At 41.9% G+C, this 21,701-nt stretch overlaps 1 protein-coding gene across 1 annotated transcript in view; it reads right to left on the bottom strand.

Moving 5' to 3' along the window:
• LOC145412363 (uncharacterized) overlaps positions 1-6,266 on the bottom strand; it is a 138,988-nt gene extending 132,722 nt beyond the window's left edge. The window contains exons 1-2 of the mRNA XM_080282252.1: positions 6,260-6,266; positions 5,143-5,237 (exon numbers count right to left, since the gene is read on the bottom strand). Of these exons, the coding sequence (XP_080138378.1) occupies positions 5,143-5,237; positions 6,260-6,266 (102 nt within the window). The remainder of the gene's footprint in view (positions 1-5,142; positions 5,238-6,259) is intronic.
• Positions 6,267-21,701: the final 15,435 nt, after the last annotated feature.

Below are 21,701 nucleotides of genomic sequence, written 5' to 3'. Positions count from 1 at the left end.
AGGGTGACCTCTGAGATAATTTGATGTCACCGGTCGGAAGTCATTTGAGGTCACCAGTAACAGTAAACAAATGCACACATATACTGTGCGTTTGTCTGTCAACAATCAAACAGAAAGTTCCTGGACTCATATAATCCCTCTTCAGAAGCATAAGAGGAATATGGTTTTTCCAGAGTAGAAAGACTGAACTAGAACAAACAGGATCAGAATGTTCGCCATTTTGGCCCGGGCAATGCCGGGTAACCCTGCTAGTGTGTGTGTGTGTGTGTGTGTGTGTGTGTGTATATATATATATATATATATATATATATATATATATATATATATATATATATATATATTAAACAACAGAACAGAAGAAGGAAAAACAAATAAGTAAAAAAATAATAATCCATACACCAGATCACTGGTGTCCTCCATTCATAAAATATCTCTAACAATTGGACTTAAACACCTGTAAGTTTAAGTCTGGAGAGAAACAACTCTGGGGAAGCGATTTCCAGAGAGATGCAGTTCGTGGAATGAAAGAATTCTGATAGGCAGAAGTTCTGCAATATGGCTGAGTGACGTTCCAGTCACGAGCGCTATCAGATACCCATGTACCACGAAGGATGGCATGGAGAGGTGGCACAATGGATGCAACTTCGTCTGAGCATTTGCCATAAAAATATCTGTAAAATAATGCAACGAAGGCAACATTCCTTCTTACTTGTAGGGGAGGTGGCTTATTTATAATAGCAGGGTTATTAATAAATCCAGCAGCTTTGTTCTGAATCTTGTCTAGTTGTTTTAATGCAACCTCTCCACATCCACTCCACAAGGGTGAGCAATATTCAAGCGGTATCAGATGCCACATGATTCTTACAAATTTTAGCAACTGCTCGTCAGTGAAGAAGTTACGGACTCTGTACAATAATCCAAGTTTCTTTGAGGTGGTTTTAGCAAGTGATCTGACATGAGAGGTCCAGCTGAGGGCATTGTTAAGTGAGACGCAGAGAATTTCAGTACTTTTGGAGATGGGATTATTAGTAGCATTGAAGGTAATATACGAATCTGGTAATATCTGTCTATTAGTATACTGTATATATTTGGTTTTACTAGCATTAAATGAGAGAAGGTTGTTTTGTCCCCATTGATTGATCGTAGTGTCTTGATTTATGGAGATGGCTGTACTGAGTTAAGAGTTAGAGATATCAGACTTTGTAAATGGGTGTCTAAGTGTGAATGAACTATGAAGTGTTGAGTCATCTGCATATGAATGGATGGGATTGTGGGTGACGGATAAGAGATCATTAATATGATCCAGGAGCAGGGTTGGCGCCAGAACTAATCCCTGTGGCACACCGGCGTTAATTGAGTGGAAATTGGAATATACATCATCTACTTTTACTCCGATTTTTCTGTCACTGAGGTATGAGGAAATCAAAGGAACAAAAGACGTTAATCAATACCAAGGGAGTTTGGACAGCAAGGAGCGGTGCCATACTCCGTCGAAAGCTTTAGAAATATCAAGGGCTACTGCATGAGTTTCTCCATGTAGGTCGATTGATTGATGGATGGTATGAGTCAGGAGACTGAGTATGTCAGTGGTGGATCTTTTGTGGCAAAAACCATATTGTCAATCACTAATTAAGTTGTTGGACTCAAGATGTTTATCTATGTGCTTATTAATTAAAATTTCAAATACATTACCAAGACAAGATATGACAGCTATTGGTCTGTAATCAAAGGGGTCAGAGGAACTTCCTTTCTTTGGAATTGGGTAGATATTGGCTTCTTTCCATGAATTAGGGAATGAAGAAGTACGTATGCATAGTCTGAATAATATAGCTAGAACAGAGGCAAGTTCTGGGGAACACTTTTTCAAAACAATTGGAAGAATTACGTCTGGTCCTGGAGCTTTGTTGGAGGTAAATTGTCTAGGATGGATTTTATGTATCTTGTCTGAATTTTAAGTGGAATAATTTCAGGAGAGTCAAGTTCTAGTACTGCGACGTTCTGGCTGGCTTCCTTTATGGTAGAATTTCTGGCAAATGTTCTGACAAAGATATTTGCTTTCCCACGCGGGTCATTTGTAACATTGGCATCTGAAGATTTTAGTGGGGGAATGGATGATGACTTGCTAAAGTTATTATTGAAAGAATTGAAAGTTGACCAGAATATTCTATTGTCATTAGGGTTGTTAATTAGTTTTGATGCTTGATTTTGAAGAAAGTTTGATTTAGCGAGATTTATTACAGCTCTTGCAATGGTTTCTTGCAATTTTAAATTGAGAGAGTGATTTATATGTTTTTTATTTTAAGTAAGAGTTATATGCTAATGACTTTTGGGCTGTTGCTCTGGCACAGTTGCTATGAAACCATCTTGGAGAGTTCGATCTTCTATTGAACTGTTGACTTGGTATGAATAAATCCATACCAGCTAGTATTAAGTCACAGATGTGGGACTGGGTAGAAATGGCATCTCTAGAGAAGGAAGACTGCCATGGAATGTCAGCAAGATCATTTCTAAATCCATCCCAGTTTGCCCGATGAAAGTGCCATTTGGGTCACAATGACAGGTTTGGAACGGGGAGGTGTGGGGAGGGTAACTAATGAGGCTTTGATGAGATTGTGGTCAGAGGATCCAAGTGGTGACAGTACCTCTATCCTGTATTGATCTGGATTATTTGTCAGGAATAGATCTAAGAGATGAATATATGTTCAGGATCAGCTGGTATTCTGGTTGGTTGCTTTACCAGCTGCGTGAGATTAAACGTTTCTGCAAATACTCGCTCCAGCATCATCAGTCCTGGCAGAATGCAACAACCATGAACGTTAAAAGCACCCAAAATAGTAAAGTTGGTGCTAAGGGCAAGGTTAAGGTTACTCAACTGTGTGGATATGGACTCAAATACACTGGGTTCTGAAGAAGCATTAGGGGGAGCGATAGACTACACAGATATATCTGGCAATATTTAGACAATTTAGTTTAGACAATGAGAAATCAAAACTGGATGAAGCGAAGCTGAAATAGTGTCAACTGCATACTGAGATTTGATATAACAAGAGGTGCCACCACTTTATATATATATATATATATATATATATATATATATATATATATATATATATATATATATATATATAATGAGAAATCAAAACTGGATGAAGTGAAGCTGAAATAGTGTTAACTGCATATTGAGATTTGATATAACAACAGGTGCCACCACTTATATATATATATATATATATATATATATATATATATATATATATATATATATATATATATATATATATATATATATATATGAGTTTATAAAATTGCATTTATGAATTGCCTCGCGGGCCTGATCAAATGATCTTGCGGGCCTTATACGGGCTGGAGACCGGACGTTCCCCACCCCTGATTATCTATCTATCTATCTATCTATATATATATATATATATATATATATATATATATATATATATATATATATATATATATATATATATATATATATATATATTAATGAAATGAGAATGAGAGGTTATTTGCAAAAAAATATTGGAAAAAAATCACAGACATATAAATGAACATGCGAGTATTATGTTTCACCCTTGAGTCAAATCATTATCCGTTTGGTGAATGTCGTATACTATTGGGCGTGGTTTACCTTCCACTGCCTTCTTGCAGCAACAAACTGAACTGTCGACAAGGAGAATACATATCAGCAGATTCTCTACAGAGCCTTTAAAGTACTCACATATGACCATATTACAAAATCCTAAGAGGTTTTTCGTATCAGGGAGTGACGTCATAGGTATGTCATAAGCCACGATATTGTTATGCCGGTAGGATTAGGTTAGTGTTTTATGTCTGGAGATGTAAAGAACGTTCTAGACATTGTCATGCCATAGGATTAGGTCACTGTTTTATATCTGGGGATATGAGGAACATTCTAGAAATGTCGACATATGTTTGATTTTCTTTTCCTTTTAATTTAGGAAATAGTTCTTGTCATACTTGTTGTTGTGTATTGTTAATTTATGTGCACTATTGCATGGGAAAATTTGAGTTCTTTCCCATGCTTCAGAATATGCATTATTCCATGAGAAAACATGAGTTCTCTCCTAGGCTCTAGATTAGTCTGGCCTGTGCTGGTGGTAGAGTGGGGGGGCGCAGTATTCAAAGGGACCATCCTCCCTCCGAGACAGTAATGGGCAGAAAAGCAGTGAGTGACAGTCAGTGAACCAGTGGCAGTTAATGCACAACAGCCAGCTAGAGAGGAGTAACAGAGGGTCAGTAGTGGACATTCACTGAGTCAAGCAGTCTGTGAGTCAGCAAGTCAGTCGGTGGCAAACAGACAGAGACAGAGAGTCAGTGACAGAGTTAATGAGTGATAGTTAGTGAACAATGGACTACTCAGAGTCAGTGTGTGACAGTCAGCCAGTTAATGAACGGACAATGAGCAAGTAGTAGTGACTGAGGACGGAGGTAGCGTGAGAGATAGAAAAGCCACAGTTTTTTGCAAGTTTACCTCAGCTGTGCATGGAAGTAATAATATCCCTGAAGTATTCAGTGGCCTTTAATAAACATCCTGGCCCGTCAATGCTTCGTTGTCAACGTATCAACGATGCCAGTACGACGTAACAATATCATAAGTGTTACAACAGCAAATATGTCATAACAACTATTTTTGAGTATTTGATCCCTGAAAGTTATGGTGATTATCATTCACAATGCATTGGATGCAATTACAAAACCTCGTCATGTTAACTTAAGTGATTTAATGATATTTATAGAAAACAGTGCAAAATGGGATGAAAGTGAGACAAAAAAAAAAAAAAAAAAAAAAAACGTGAAATTAGTACACTTAACACTGAACATCATTGCTGGAGTAAAGTACATAAAACTGTTGATAATATCATACATCAGAGCTTGTGCCAAGGTATATACTACTCTGTGCAGAAATATTGTTTCCTTGAGTAATTCTTTTACAAGTTTTTCCAACAAATATGCACACTAAGAATCATCAGACTGCACTGTTGCTTTAATACAGTATTGTCGAAACAAGTATTTTTTAAAAGTATTTTAAGTGCCCTTGGAAATATTCATAGAAATTCATAAGCTTATTTTCTCTAATATTCAATAACAAAGAAAATCATTTCAGCCTACCGGTGTTTTCTTCTCTGTGATGAGAATGAGGCCCTGGTTTGGTGCAGCTCTTAGTACAGCATTCAGTGCCTCCACATTCACCTGGTCCATCACACCTAAAATATAAGAGAAATTAGACATTAGATATCAGCTACCACCTGTTGCACTGATTCTCAGTTCAGAATGGATGGTAATGTGTTCGTGTATCAGCTTATATGTATAAAAATATTAATGTGAACTGTTACTTTGCTCTCTCTCTCTCTCTCTCTCTCTCTCTCTCTCTCTCTCACACACACACACACACACACACACACACACACACACACACACACAATAACTTTCCTATATACTTTAACAAGCATCCTATAAAAAAGGAGAGTGCTAAAGTATGGACAAGCCCCGAGCTTTTTATATTAATTCCTAAAGCTTGTGGTAATGCTATAATACATTGGACTTTTCTGAATTGTTGTTGTGACTACACTCTGTAATACATTACAGAGTTGTAATGTAAGATGTAGGTGTTCCATGAATGACCATCATAAATTACAGATTCACTTATACCTTCCTGGAACTTGGCTGTTAACCTTTAGACTGCAAAAGACCTTCTATAAGGCCCTGTGTTTAGGGCTGCAATGGACCTTCCAGAAGACGGTGGGAATTATCGTACTTTGCATGCTCTTTTATTCCTGCCTAACTCTAGCTTATGCTTGGCGAGTGGGTCACGTGCAGCCCTCCCAGGCTGCAGAGGCTGCAGGAGGTATTGCTTCAGTCAGTGTCACACTGACCTTCACAGAGTGAGGATAGTGCCCTGTTTCTCTTAAAGAAAAAAAATCCACCACCGCCCAACCACGAGAGAAGGGGGGAGGGGGATAGGGAGCCCAGCTTCCTGAGAGGCACAGCGTATCACTTAGTAACAGCTCTGACAGCACTGCCAAGGGACAGAAGGTGGAAATAAAGAGAAAAATGCTATAACAAGAAGCGGTGCTAAGGCACAACAAACCCATCCCCGGCAGTCATTTTAGTGCTGATGTATAAACACAACAGCATATCTGGTCAAAGATGTCACATATCAGATTTGGAGTAAATCGGGTGAAAATTGACAATTTAATGCCCATTTGAAATTTTAGGCCTGACCCACCTGACATTCACCTCCACACCTCTAACTGTGGTGGGTGACCCTCCTGATATAATGAGGCATGTTATAGGATGCAGATTTGAAAGATGTACCTTGTTTTGGTTTCATGTCGATATAACTAATTTGAAAGGAGTTACGGAGAAAGAAAAAAAAATGAACAGGGGGGGCCTACAGCCTGGACCTTCGTTCAATTTGGCCCAACATGTAATCAGGTGATCAGGAGGTCATAGCCCATCATCCCTGTAATATTATTCAAAATCGCACCAGTAGTTTTCACATAAAGTTGTTTACAGACAGACAGACAAACCGAGTGAAAACCATGCCCGTCCCCGAATCCCTCCGGAGCGGGAACGGGTAATTAGAGCACATGATCCTGAGTCTTAGTACCCTGCCCTGCTTTTCTCTACCCTACCCTGTCTTTGCCTACCTTAACCCTACCTTTCCCAACCCTACCCTGCCTTTCCCTCCCAAGCTTTTCCTTTCCCTTCCTGCATCTCCTTACCCAACACTGCATATCTCTCTTCATCGCTACCCTTCCCTACCTTAACTTGCATCTCCCTACTCTACCCTGCTTTCCCCTATCCTACCCTGCCTTTCCCTACATTACTGTGCTTATCTCCACCCTACCCCACCTTTCCCTGCATCTCCCTACTATACGCTGCCTTTCCCTGCCCTACCCTGCCTTTCCCTGCCATGTTTTGTCTTCTCCTACCCAACCCTGCATCTCCCGACCGTTCTCTACCCTGCATCTCCCTACTGCACCCTGCCTTTCCCTATCCTTCCTTTCCCTGCCATGCCTTTCCCCGCCATGCCTTTCCCCACTTTACCATACCTTTCCCAACTCTACCCTGACTTTCCCTGCCAGGCTTTCCCTTTCCCTACCTGTATCTCCTTACACAGCCCTGCATATCCCTGTTCATTCCTGCCTTTCTCTTGCCTACCCTGCATCTCCCTACTCTACCGTACCCTTTCCTACCCTACCGTGCCTTTCCCTTGCCTACCCAGCATCTCCCCTCGCTACCCTACCTCTCAATACCCTACCCTGCCTTACTCTATCCTACTGTGCCTTTCCCTACCTTACCCTCCCTTTCCCTACCCTACTCTGCCTCTCCCTACCCTACCATCCCATTCCCTACCCTACCCTCCCTTTCCCTACCTCATTCTGCTTTTCTCTACTTTACCCTAACTTTCCCAGCCCTACCTGCTAACCTTTTCCTTTCCTTACCCGCATCTCCTTACAAAATGATACATATCCTTATTCAACTCTGCCTTCCCCTTCCCTACCCAACATCTCCCTGCTCTGTCCTGCTTTTCCCTACCCTACCCTGCATCTCCCTGCTCTACACTGCCCCTCCCTACCCTACCCTGCCTTTCCCTTTCATGTTTTGCTTTTCCAGCCCTACCCTGCTGATAATAACCCTGGTGGTGCCGAAGTAGTAGCAAATGTGTGAAAAATAAACACAAACGATTTGTTGTCATCTCGATTATGATTTCTTTTCTTTTCTCTTTTCTTTTATGTGTCCGACTCTGGGCAAAGGCTTCAGGGCCTATATCTCGGGGGCAGTAGTCTATCCCAAGGCCCAGTAGTCCTCCTACACCTCCACATGTCACCACTTCGGCGCTAACACCCACCGTTCATATTGAATACATGCTAGGGCTGTCTCATACAGGACTGGTGTATTGGTATTAGCGGGGGTACTTTTATGACATGTCGGCGGGTCATCTGGTAGATCAGGAAAGTCTGCTTCTGTGAAATTCAAATCCTTAAACTGTTCCCTGCCCCAGCCGGGATTCGAACCTGGGTCCATCAGGACTGCAGGCCGCCTCTCTATTACGGCCATTTGTCATGTGTAGCGGTAAGTGTAAGTTACCGTGCCCTCCCATCCCCTGCAATGTTTTGCTTTCTCCAGCCCTAACCTGCCGATAATATCCTTGCGCTCCCTATGAAGTTATTGTGGACTGTCACAACTATAAGAGCAAAACTGAGTACTGACAAGAGACAGAAAGTGTGCAAGAAAATATAAATTAGTGTAACAGTGAATGAGAGAATGATGAGTGACACTGCAGTCCGCTATACTAAAGTGGGTGACACTTGCTATGAAATTACTGTCGATTGCTATAGCAACAGGAACCATCATAACTACTGACGGACAGAAAATTAACACCGTAATATATAATAAGTCATAAGTGATAGAAAGGTGCGTAATAAGTGGTAGAAAATTAATAAGTAACTAATTTTGCAGGGCAATCAAATGCTGCTTATCTATCCTCCTTGCATGGCAACTCTGCATCATTACTTCCATGGCTTAACCTTGACCATGCAGTGATAGCAATGAGTGATACACACACACATATATATGCAGTGATAGCAATGATTGATACACACACACACACACACACACACACACATATATATATATATATATATATATATATATATATATATATATATATATATATATATATATATATAAATCTCATCAGCCGTTCTGAGTGTCCACTGCAGGATCGGCCTATCCCGACCGAAGTGGGGACGATACAGCCAATGTATCTCTGCCAAGTGGCTTAGGCTGTCTGGTAGAGATTGTATGTAGGGTGAGAAGTGCTTGTAAGTGTAATTGTAATGTTGGAGTGGCTTTGGATGTGTGTGTAGTCTGTGAACCAATTGTAATCAGCCCGCGCAAGCCGACTGGGTGCAAGCATACTTTATAGTATGCGACACTGGTTCAACCACAGCACCCCTTACGTCCGCCAAGCAGTACGTGGCCAGAAGAACGCTCCCAAAGTTTATTACCCCGGCGGGGTGTGAACCCTCGTTCTTCAGTGTGCGAGACAGAGAGAGAGAGAGAGAGAGAGAGTCAATATTTCTAAAGAAAACAATTGCCACCTCAGTTGCTATTACCCTCACGAAGCATGTGTAAAGCTTGTGATTTTGCTCTTATAGATTAGCCTACATCCGGCACGGTGCAGTGCAACATGTCTTTATCATTGAAAATTTGTCAGTAACATGAGTTTTGGTGTTGTCAAGCACGGAAGTCACCTCCCAAACTTCTATCACCAACTTGGCGTGGCTCCCACTAGCAACAATGCCTCGCGGCCGCCTGTGCACCTCGCTCTCGCCTACCGCAAAAAGATATTATTTTCTATTCAACTAGCTGTCACTCCGTCCCTGAACCACCTACAGACCTCAATTTTTTCAAAAGTTAGTGGAAAGATTGAACTTCGTTTAATTAAACTTGAACTGTGTCTGGTTAATATACGTGGGTGAAAAGGCGAATGAAACACCCTATTTTTTCCCATATGTTCCCCACCAAGGACGCGGGTTACAACAACGCTTCCACAATCTTTGGGAGCAACTGTAATACTGGTGGAAGCATTAGTGGAACTCTTCTTTACTAAAGCTCTTCAGGATGCTCATCATTTCAAAATGAATTCCCTGAATTGTAGAGAAATGTTATCCAATTTCATCACGAACTTCAAGTTGTTGTACAACCATAAGTCTTGTGCTGTTACGGCTGGCGAGTTAGGTAAGAGCCTGGATCCAAAAATTCCCAAAATTTTTTACAAATAACTTCATTACAAAACTTGCAGTACGGTACATCTATTTTAGTTTCTTTTTAAACCAGGGCCAGTTTTAGAGGGGGGCACGGGGGGAGCAATACCCCACCAAATTTTTCGACTCCCCCCCCAAATGCAAATTATCAATATATGAAATGTGCTGCAGACCACTGTGATCGTTCTCTTTGTAAATGTCCGAACAGTATGATAATTATCGTACTCGAAGCAACACGGAGTGGAACGTTGGCAACAACTCCCAGTAGTTTAAATATGCATTATTGTCAACAACTACAGTAGCCTACTGTACACTGTAATGAACATAATAATTCTAAAGTAATTTTTATGCCTGATATGAATTATGAATGGTTAATGAAAAGTCTTATTCCAAAATAATTATCAAGAAAGTTGTTATTGGTAACTGATGAAAATTTATATCTGGCAACTGTTAAAGCTGTCGACTTGCTGCCCGCAACTGTTAATATATAACCAGTGCTCCCACTTTTAGGGAACTATCCCTAGATTTGGAACTTTGGGAATACTCTGGGGATTTCGAAAAATTTTGGGAATTTAGGGGATTTATTTTAAGCATCAGAGATTATATAGGGAATATGTCCATATGCACTTAAACCGCATCGGCGCCAGTATAAAATACTACACTCAAATATTAACATTTCAAATATCTCGCTTAACCAGTCAACCGTCCAGCGCCCACGTAGAAGGTACTGTCTGACAGAACCCCATTCCCTGATTTGAAATCTCAGCCAATGGAAACGTAGGAGTCGCGATGGATCTGTTGTCAAAGGTTGCCCATCGGCTCACTTGCACTGAGTGCCCCCAGCTGAACAGCTGGGCCTCATCATCAGTGTTTTATAACTTGCGCGCGTGCGTGCGTGTGTGTGTGTGTGTGTGTGTGTGTGTGTGTGTGTGTCACGTGGTAAGTGAGCTTAGTGTCATTTCATTTTTGCCTTTTTTTTAAAATGAAATAACTATGTTCTAGTGCCTCAGTTTTTGAAGTAAACATTTCTAATGCAACTGCGCATTTTCATAAACCTTTTCTAGCATTATGCAATGAAAAATCTGGTGAAAATTATTTGGGGAATTTTGACCAAAGCTACGGAAATCTATGCAGCTTTATAGGGAACTATGGCGACGGTAAAGTGGGAGCCCTGTATATAACTCATGTTGTGCAGAGGCAGCTCATGGAACTCTGATGGATGGTCATGGGGAGTTCAGACATGTATTCGTTGTTCTCTCCTCTAGTGTTCTAGGGCTGCCTCACCGGCATTAGTCTTGTAAATACTGTAATAAAATTAGGATAGCTAGTTCTCATATTCCTCTCTACCCTTATTAGAGAAATAGTAGGTTTCTATATCTATTCACTAAGATTACCTTTGCTTACTCGCCCACAGAGGGTCCCCCCCACTGATCGCTCTGGGGCGTGAAGCAACATGGTCGGGCCTCCCTGGAGTGGTTTGAGAGGGCAATCTTAGCCTTAGGTGTTTTACCCTGGGTATTTTGTCCCTTGTTTGTTTTTTCTCCTTCTTCCCACTTTCCCCCTTAGGGGGAAGTGGTCACTATGGCTGACACCCCTGCTGCCTCAGGTAATCCTGACCGACTCCTGACTGTCTCACGGACGGACTGCCCCAAGACTGAATGGCCCATGACACGCACCCCTCTAGACATCAATATCAAGAACGTGTCGTCATGCTCCCCTGTCCAGCCTCAAGCCCTTCATCGTCAAGAAGGTGATTGATGGGTGTGCCGGTGAGGTAGAACAAGTAAAAAACTTGGAAATGGAGACCTCCTAGTAAAGACTCTCAACTCTGCTCAGGTTAATGACTTGCTAAAGCTGCGCAAGTTTCACCGCCATGATGTCGAGGCTAAGATCCCAACATCCATGAATTCCTGCAAGGGTGTTATCACTTGCAGGGATCTCATGGTGAAGAGTGAGGAAGAAATCATACAGGAACTTGCCCAGCAAGATGTCATTGATGCCCATTTTATAACTTCATTCCAGGAAGGCATAAGGACGAAGACAGCCACAGTAATCTTGAGATTTTGGAAAAGTAGCTCTCCCTACTAATATCAAAGTCGGATATAAAATAATCAATATCAGACCTTACATTCCCAATCCCCTTCATTGCGGAAAATGTCAGCTCCATGGACACCATGAAAAGACTTGTCGGGCTTCCAACATCGTGTGTGGCAAGTGCGCGACTGTAGGTCACTCTGCTGACAACTGTACATCCGAGACTGAGTGATGCTTTCACTGCAAGGATGCTCACTCCACTTCCTCAAGGACTTGTCCCAAGTGGAAGGAGGAGAAGGAAGTCTGCACAGTGAAAGCGACAGAGGGCATTTCCTTCTATGATGCTAGGAAGAAGGTGAAGGAGTTGCATGCAAAAGCCTAATATCTCCTATGCATCAGCGGTTGTGTCCCGTCCCGTGATGTGCACCATGGAGACAGACTGACCTTACATTCGCTCCTCATGCCCCACGCCCTACCTCTCAGTCTAAGCCCCCTGTACGTTCCAACTCTCTTACGGACATCCCTGTTGCTACTTCATACTCTCAGGCTGCCGCTGCTCCTTCGCAGTCAGTGTGGCCAAAACAAAAGTCTAGCAAGTCTGACAAAATTAATTTGACCACCCTCACTAAGCAGTCACGTCCTCATGTCCTTCCTGCTCCTGGTCCAGCAAAGGAGAGAAAGAATAGCTCTTCCACGGTGGAGTCTGGGAGCCTTATGATTGACGAAAATAAGGAAGTCTCCATGAACAAGCACCGGGAAAGGTTCCCCAGTAGCCACTCGCCTGGACCCGGGGAGCATAAAAAAACTAAGAATACTGGCCACCCTCGTAAATCTTAAACCGCCGCAATCACTCTGTTACAACGGAATTGTAGAGGTGTCGGGAATAAGTTACCAAATACAGCAATCTTACTGTCAATACACAGGCCAGACGTTGTTTGTTTACAGGAGACGCCCTGGAAGATCATCCTGATCCTCCACAGTTCAAACACTATCACTCGTATGAAAGATATGAAGGTCACGAAGTTGCCATATACACACACAAATCACACCCACAAATGGAAGTGATTCTAAATTCTACTCTGGAAGCTGTAATGTGCAGAGTAAAATTTAATAACACATATCTGTCTATTTGCTTTCTGTACTGTCCTCCACACGGCCCCATTGATAGTGATGCTTTTAATTCACTAGTTGAACACCTTCCAGGGAATAAGTTAGTGTTGGTCGAATTTAACGCCCATCACTATCAATGGGGTAGCTTGAGGATCGATGGTCGTGGGGAGCAAGTAGCCGACCTAATACTACAGTCCAACCTCTGTCTTCTGAACGATGGTAGGGCGACTCGTGTAGATGACCGTACTGGTAACTTTTCGGCCATTGACCTATCTTTGACCTCTCCTGGTATACATCAAGATATCTCATGGGACCCTTACGACGACTCCTTGGGAAGTGATCATTTACCCATCTGTCTTTCTTATACACGCGACATCGTTTTGGACCCTCCACCTCCAAAATTTAACTATAAGAAAGCAGATTGGGGATCCTTCTCAAGGATCGCCAGTTTAGATATATCTGGGGAGACCATAGATGTTAAGGTCGAAAATGTAACTACTTCCACTTTACACGCAGCTGAGGCTGCTACTCCCAAGTCTTTTACAGTTTATGCGAAGCATAGAGCACATTGGTGGACGCCGGATTGCCGACAAGCATTACGGAAACGCAATAGGAGATACAGGATTTTTGATAGTCAGCCCACTGAGGAAAATTTTATTGCATACAAACAGGCACGGGCTGAGGCAAGGAGAATAATACGAAGGGCCAAACGTGACTCCTGGCAGTTCTTTGTGTCCACGGTGACTCGTCCAACACCATAACGAAAGGTCTGGTCCACTATCAGAATATTAAATAATAAAGGCCCATATAAAAGGAAGATGGAAAGAGCACTTTGAATCTGTTCTAAATAGACCAATCCCAGCTGAAGAGGACATTTTGCCAGCCGAGAGAGATTTGCAGATAGAAACAGGGGATATAACTTTGGAAGAGGTAGCAAAATCTATAAAGGAGTTAAAGAATTTTAAGGCTCCAGGTGAGGATGGAATATTCCCTGAAATGCTTAAGGTGGAAAATGACGAGTTGATGAATGCGCTTTTGCAACTTTTTAATGTGGCTTGGGATAATGGTGGAATTCCAGAAGAGTGGAAAAATGGAGTGATTATAAAAATACCAAAAAAGGGAGATTTAAGTGTGTGTGGCAATTGGAGGGGGATAACTTTGACACCTGTAGTTGCAAAAGTCTTTTCCAAAATCTTGTTGAACAGAATAGAGCTAGTAATTGATAAAATTTTAAGAGAAGAACAAGCGGGATTTAGAAAGGGTCGAGGTTGTAATGATCAGATTTTTATTGTAAGGCATCTAATGCAACAAGCTAATGAGATGAAAATGCCACTTAACATGTGTTTTGTGGATTTTGAAAAGGCGTTTGATAGTGTTTCACGTGGAGCTATGTTGAAAATTATGAGATTCTATGGTATACCAAAAAAGTTTGTAAATATTATTAGAAGCCTGCATGAAGGTACTTTTTGTAAGGTAATGGTGGGTGGTTCTTTGAGTGATCCATTTCAAGTTAGGTCAGGAGTGATTCAAGGAGGAGTTCTTTCGCCACTGTTGTTTGTTTTGGTTATGGATTATGTTAAGAAAAAGGTTGTAAGGAGAACAGGTGCAGGAATTAACTGGAAAGAAAATAAGAAGCTGATGGATTTGGACTATGCTGATGATATTGTACTGATTTGCGGAAGTATTTACGAGATGCAGAGGGTGCTCGATTGTCTGGTGGAGGAAGGAGAAAAAGTGGGATTGGTAATAAATTGTGGAAAGACTGAAATTATTAATATGAACGTGGAGAACCAAATCGATTGTGTAATTGGGAATAATGTGGTGAAGAATGTAGAAAACTTTAAATATCTGGGAACGATTCTATCATCTAATGGATCATTAAACAATGAAATTGAGGAGAGGATTAGACAGGCTTGGCGAGCTGTTAGAATGTTGAAATCTGTTTGGAATAATAATATGCTCTCGGTACATACTAAAGTGAAAATTTACAAGTCCATGGTTAGACCCATTTTAATTTACGGGCATGAGTCATGGTACAGTACAATTGCAACAGATCAGAAAGTATTAGGATTTGAGAATATAATACTGAGAAGGATTCTTGGGGGTAAAGTGGCAAGATAGAGTTACAAATGAAAGAGTGAGGGATATTACGAGAGTGGAACCAGTTAATGAATATGTGAGACTGTCTCGCTGGAAGTGGCTGGGGCACATATACAGAAAAGAAGGTTGTTTAATACAGGATGTGCCAGAGTGGATTGCTAGAGGAAGAAGAGGTAGAGGTAGGCCGAGGGAAACCTGGTTGAGGACAATGAAAAAAGAAGCAGGAGAGGAGTGTTGGTGGGACCTGAAGGAGATGGCAAGAGACAAATATTGGTGGAGAGAGTTCATTGAGACCCTATGCATCCCGTGGGGTGCCACAGGAAATGATTGATTGATTGATTGAAAGGCCCATACTTCCCTATTACCACCCTCCAGGTTAACAACACCATCTATGATGAGCCTGTGGATGTTGCTAACATCCTTGCCAGGAGTTTTTCTCATGTAAATAGCTCAGCCAATTCTGATCCGCGTTTTGAACATCATAAACGCACGGCTGAGCTACAGATATTAGACTTTGCCACAGAAGACGTAGACTCCCCGTACAACCAAGAGTTTACGCTAGATGAACTGCTCCTTGCCCTTAAATCCTGTAAAGACACCAGCCCTGGCCCAGACACCATCACGTACAGTATGATCTAGCGTCTTAATCAGGACAACCTGATTAACCCCTACACCGCGGGCTTGTTTACCAATGACTTGCGTGTCCCGCGGGGTTATTTGGGCTCCAACAGACTCTCAAAAAATATTTGCCAAAAATCAGTTATTAGTCCTAGAATAATAAAATTACATATGCTTATGGCATATACCTTCAGCTTTCTCCTGGAATGATTGTTGAGCCTTCGTCGGTTACCGTAGGACTTGTGGAGACCTCTGAAGTAGGGTAACTAAGTCTCCACTTTACACTTCCTGACAACCCGTAATATGATTACCACAGCCAGATACAAACACTATAAACACTATTCTACAATTTTCAAGTAGTTTGGGATCCATACTAAAAAAAAAAACACTGTGAAAGCAATGGAAATTACAAGCGCGTCTGATCGTCGCACTTGCGCTAGTTCGCTCTAGGCACTCTGTCATTTATTATTCATAAAACCCCTCACACTTTATATTTCTATTACTATATCACACTTATATATATCTGGAGTCTTTCTCCATAAGTTTCCTTCAGTCGTACTAGTTTATTGTCACTGAAGTCATTCAATTTTTCAGTCAGTAAAATACGTAGAGAGCCACGGATTCACTCTCACTGTTATAACATAAATTATTTGTACTCATATTCTTATATTACTAATTACTTACATTACTATTTACATTTTCTATTCTATTTTCAATATTTACCCTGCTATTTTACTTACACTATGTTATTCACTGTCACTTTCAGTAAGATAAAACTATAATACACTGTTCAATCATATGAACTGAACATCCATTGCTTTCACCTGCTATTTACACATTATTTACACATTATTTCCAAATAATTCTGCTTCCACACTTGCACTGTTAGAACTGCTTCTGGCTGTGATAATCGAAGAAGCAGGTAACACAGAGGGGAACCTGGCACTCAGCTGCCAAGAGGTGCGTTTATGCTCAGGTGTGTGGCGTGTGGTATGCACACATACCTGACACCTGCGAATCGCAGCCTTCCTTTTCCCTGTGGCAGGCATTAGCTCAAGTCTGTGCCGATCCATATACGCCCTCTGCTCAAGTCGGTCAGGAAGTGTAACTGGATGGCGCCTTGGAGTTGCTGCTGTCACCCTACCATATCTTTCCAGCAGCTGCTGGACACAAGTCCTGGTGAACAACCTCAGGGAGGACTTGGGTGGCTTTACCTTCATCTTGTACAGGATGAAGGCGTTCAGCATCGTCATATCTATGAGATGCAGAAAAACTTTCCTGTACCACCTAGTATTCTTCCTGAGGCAGTCGATCTCACCAATCATCATGTCGGACTTGTCCACCAGCCGCATGTTGATATTATAGTCCAACACAGCATCAGGTTTCATCACAGGTTCGCCTGTCCTACAGTCGACCTTCCCACTGTCTCTCATCTCCCCCTTATGTACAGTGGTGAGCATGTGCACGACTCTCTTGTCATGCCACCGTATTGCCAGCATCTTCCCACACTTGCGTAGGTGCACGTCTCCTCGCTGCGAGGTTCCCGCCTCTGAGAATTTGGGGAAGTTGGCACGATTACTTTTCACAGTGCCGCAGGAGCCAATGCCGTGCTCAGAAAGGTATTTGGCAAGTTTCGGTGCTGTATAGTAGTTGTCTGTATACAGCACATGATTCCCACTGTTACGGAACAGAGAAAGATAATGTACACTTTAAGTGAGAATGCTAAAAAATCACTACTGTCCCGTAAAGTTCCAGGTTCAAAACAAAAGAGTTAGGTAAAATTACAAGTTAAAGTTTAATGCTCAAACTAACAACAAAACATTCAGGACTCATAAGGATAATGTAATGGCAAAAACAGGTTGAATATATGGTTAACTGCAATAGCCTCTATTAACACAAAATTAGCATGAGTAAATTTATCTAAGTCAGCCCTGATAAAATGAGATACCAGATAATACTCAGTGAATGCAAGATAAATTATTACAGATACAAAATAATATTAAAACTGATGGACATAAAGATCCCTACATGAATTACAAAAACTTCACTAGGCCTACAAATTAAACTTATGCTATACAGTACAAGAAAAAATGCAACAACAGTTATACTCAAATTACACAGCTGCTAGATGGTTGGAGACTTCCGGAGCACTCACAACAATAACTGTACAGGGGAGGACAGAGATGTGAACAAAATGAGGAGTAGATCTAAGTGGCAATGATGCAGACAGCTCATTATATAGGGGCCGGCAGAGCTTGATACAACTTGTAAGAAGGACGCGCAAATGAAGCCATGGGGACAAAGAGATGAAAATCCCGCACTGACAACAGAAATGACGACTTACTCTACTATAACGGTAGAAGGGGGGGACTGAGGCAGAACACGCTCGTGATCAAACATGCAGCAACTGTGCGTTAAAATTACACAAAGGATGATGAAATCATAGGCTATGTAACACCTCCCCACAAAGAAAAAGAAATTTACAAAGGAAATTTCTTATTACTCTAAAACAATCTGTCTAAAGTCTAGATAAGCAATCTGCAATAACATTTTCTTTCCCCTTGACATGTTGTATGTCTAATGAATACTCCTGAAGAAGTAGACTCCATCTTGTCAATCTCTGATTTTTATCTTTAAACTTACTAAGGAATTTCAGTGGGTTATGATCGGTATAAATGACTATGGGGTCAAAACCAGAACACAAATAAAATGAAAAATGCTGTAAACCCAAAATCAAGGCCAAAAGCTCTTGCTCAATAGTTGAGTAGTTCTTTTGAGGTGGAGTGAACTTCTTACTGTAATAAGATACAGGATGTTCAATACCCTGATCATCCTCTTGCAGCAAAACAGCCCCAGCTCCTGTATCACTTGCATCAACAGCCATCTTAAAAGGCTTAGCAAAATTTGGAGTAGCGAGCACTGGCTGACTTAATAGGATAGCTTTAAGTTTGTTGAAAGAGGATTCACAGTTATCGGTCCAGACAAATTTAACTCCCTTTTTCAGTAGGTCTGTAAGTGGTGATACAAGAATAGAAAAGTTAAGAACAAATCTCCTGTAATAACCTACCATTCCCAGAAAACTTTGTAGCTCTTTCCTACTTTTAGGTCTGGGAAGATCACTTATAACCCGAACCTTAGCTGCTGGTGGTGCAACATGTCCATCACCAATTACGTACCCAAGATACTGAACTTTAGCTTGACCAAACTCACACTTTGATAAATTAGCTACAAGATTAGCATGAACCAAACGCTCAAGAAATTTACTGACATGGCATAGGTGATCTTTCCAGTTGTCACTGAAGATTAATACATCATCAATATAAACAACACACCCTGCCAAACCCTCTGTTACAACATTCATGAGCTTCTGAAATGTGGCTGGTGCATTCTTCATACCATATGGCATTACTGAACATGCAAAAGTCTTTCCTAGTGTTACAAAACATGAGATCTCCCTAGCACGTTCAGTCATAGGTACTTGCCAGTATCCCTTTAACAAATCAAACTTACTTATGTACCTAGCCTTTCCGATCTCTATGCAATCTTCCACACGAGGGAGAGGGTAAGTGTCTGTTTTGGTTATCTGATTAACACGTCTGTAGTCAATGCAAAGCCGCTGTGACCCACCCGGCCCAGGGACCAGAGTGACACGAGAACTCCACTCGCTCTGACAGGGCTCAATCATCTTGTGGTCCAACAGGCAGCCAAGCTCCCTCTGGATGAGAGGAACTTTCACTGGGTCCACACGGCAAGGAGGCAATCTAATTGGCTTTGCGTCTCCAACATCGACACCACGCATCAACACAGCGGCTCCTCCCGGAGTGGCACGGAACACCCGCGGGCACCCCTGCAGCAATGCCGAAAACTCCTGCCCTTCCCTGGGAGGTAGATGAGAAAGCTTAGTCTTGAGATCATTCATGATATCAGGATTCTTCTCCAAACTATCACTCAGGCTCATACTGCATGGGAGAGCTTCACTTGCAAACTCGGGTGGAACAGCTACAGTGCAGACTGGATTATTTTCGTCCCGCCTGTGATATAACTTTAGCATGTTGATGTGACATAGTTGCTTGCTCTTTCTACGATCTGGTGTGGCGATGACATAGTTGACATCACTGAGTTTCTTCTCCACGAAATAAGGACCACTAAACTTGGCTTGAAGAGGTTGCCCATGCACTAGTAGCAGAATCAAAACCTGATCTCCTGGCTGAAAGTGGCGTAACCTGGACTTCTTATCATACCAAGTCTTCATTTTCTCCTGAGCAGCTCCTAAATTCTCTCTCGCCAGCTGTAAAACAGTGGACAGCCGTTCTTTGAACTTCATCACATACTCCAGCAGGTTGACGTCATCTTCCTCCGACAGCCAGCATTCCTTGAGTAACTTAAGGGGTCCTCTTACTTCATGCCCAAACAGTAGTTCAAAAGGTGAGTAGCCCAGTGATTCATTTGGAGATTCTCTTGCAGCAAACACAACGAATGGAAGACCTTTATCCCAGTCTTTCTGATGTTCCAAACAGTATTTCTTGAGCATCGATTTGAGTGTTTGATGATATCTCTCCAACGCTCCTTGGGTCTGGGGATGGTAAGCTGAAGACGTGATCTGGGTGATGCCCAACTCTTTCAGAGACTGCTTGAAAACGTTTGACATGAAATTACTTCCCCGGTCTGACTACCTCCTTGGGCAGACCAAACTTTGTGAAGAACCCTAGCATTTCCTTAACCACGTTCTTTGCTGAGATGTTTCTAAGTGGAATGGCTTCAGGATAACGAGTAGCCATATCAATCATGGTCAACACATAGAAAATCCTGAAGAAGCCTTAGGAAGAGGGCCCACAATATCCACCAACACACGGGTGAAAGGCGCCTCAAAAGGAGGAATGGGAACTAGAGGTGCAACCTTTTCGGTCTGATTACACTTCCCCACAACTTGACAGGTGTGACAAGACTTACAATACCAGGAAACATCCCTGAAGATACCTGGCCAGTAGAAGTGTTTCAAAATGCGTGCCACAGTCTTCCTCACTCCAAGGTGTCCTGCCAAACTGGTATCATGAGCCATTCGAATGATATCCTGCCTACAAACACGAGGGATGACAACTTGATGTACAACCTCCCATTCACAGTCGGCTGATGCTGTTGGGGGTCTCCACTTCCTCATAAGTACTCCTGACTTTACATAATAACAAGTAGAAGCACCGGCTGACTCTTCTTCACTGTAAGCAGAGTTAGCTAGACCTTTCAACTCAGGGTCAGCAACCTGCAACTCAACCAACTCTTGACGAGACAAATTATCAACACTACGGGGTACTGCCTCATCTGGTGAGTGGTCCAAATTAGCAAGAAAAGTGTCAGCTAGGATAACATCATCATCATCATCATTATCCTCTAAATCACCAGTAACTTTAGACCCAGCCCCAGTGACAGCACATGCAGGGAACACATCAGGGACATCACAATCCTGGGTCGCAGCCACTGGCTCACTAGACAACTGAGGAGCTGGACACACTTGACTTCCACCAATATCATTTCCAAGTAAGAAAGTTCCACCTGACATTGGGAGTGTCTCAACCAACCCAACCATAACAGAACCATTAACAAAACCAGACTCTAAATTCACTCTGCACAAAGGGACAGAGAAGTAATTATTCCCTACACCTTGTAAGATTACAGTTTCATCAGAGGAATTAACATTAGAGCCTAGAACACTGGTCAGCATAAGGGATTGGCAAGCACCTGTATCACGATATATTTTAACTGATTTCCTGTCATTACTGTCCAGAGGACTGACAAAACCATCAGACAGGAAATTAGCACATGAACTCTTGAGAGTGTCACCCACGTTACTGCTCAAAAGAGGAGCTCCATCATGAGAATTTAAGTTACCCCTGAAAGCAGGTTCAGTTAACTCAGTTAAAGAATTCTGGGAACTCTCAAGGGTGGACACTAGACCAATTGACTGAATATTTAAAGACTCCTTTTTGTTCACATCACGCTGTCTCCTGAAACATTTCTCCGTAGTATGACCAAGCT

Source organism: Coenobita brevimanus, chromosome 93 (assembly GCF_032717465.1).
Source record: "Coenobita brevimanus isolate Jiangsu-jjx chromosome 93, ASM3271746v2, whole genome shotgun sequence".
NCBI classification, from domain to species: Eukaryota; Metazoa; Arthropoda; class Malacostraca; order Decapoda; family Coenobitidae; genus Coenobita; species Coenobita brevimanus.
Note: the sequence above shows the minus strand (reverse complement) of the source record. Positions and strands in the feature narration are given on the sequence as shown.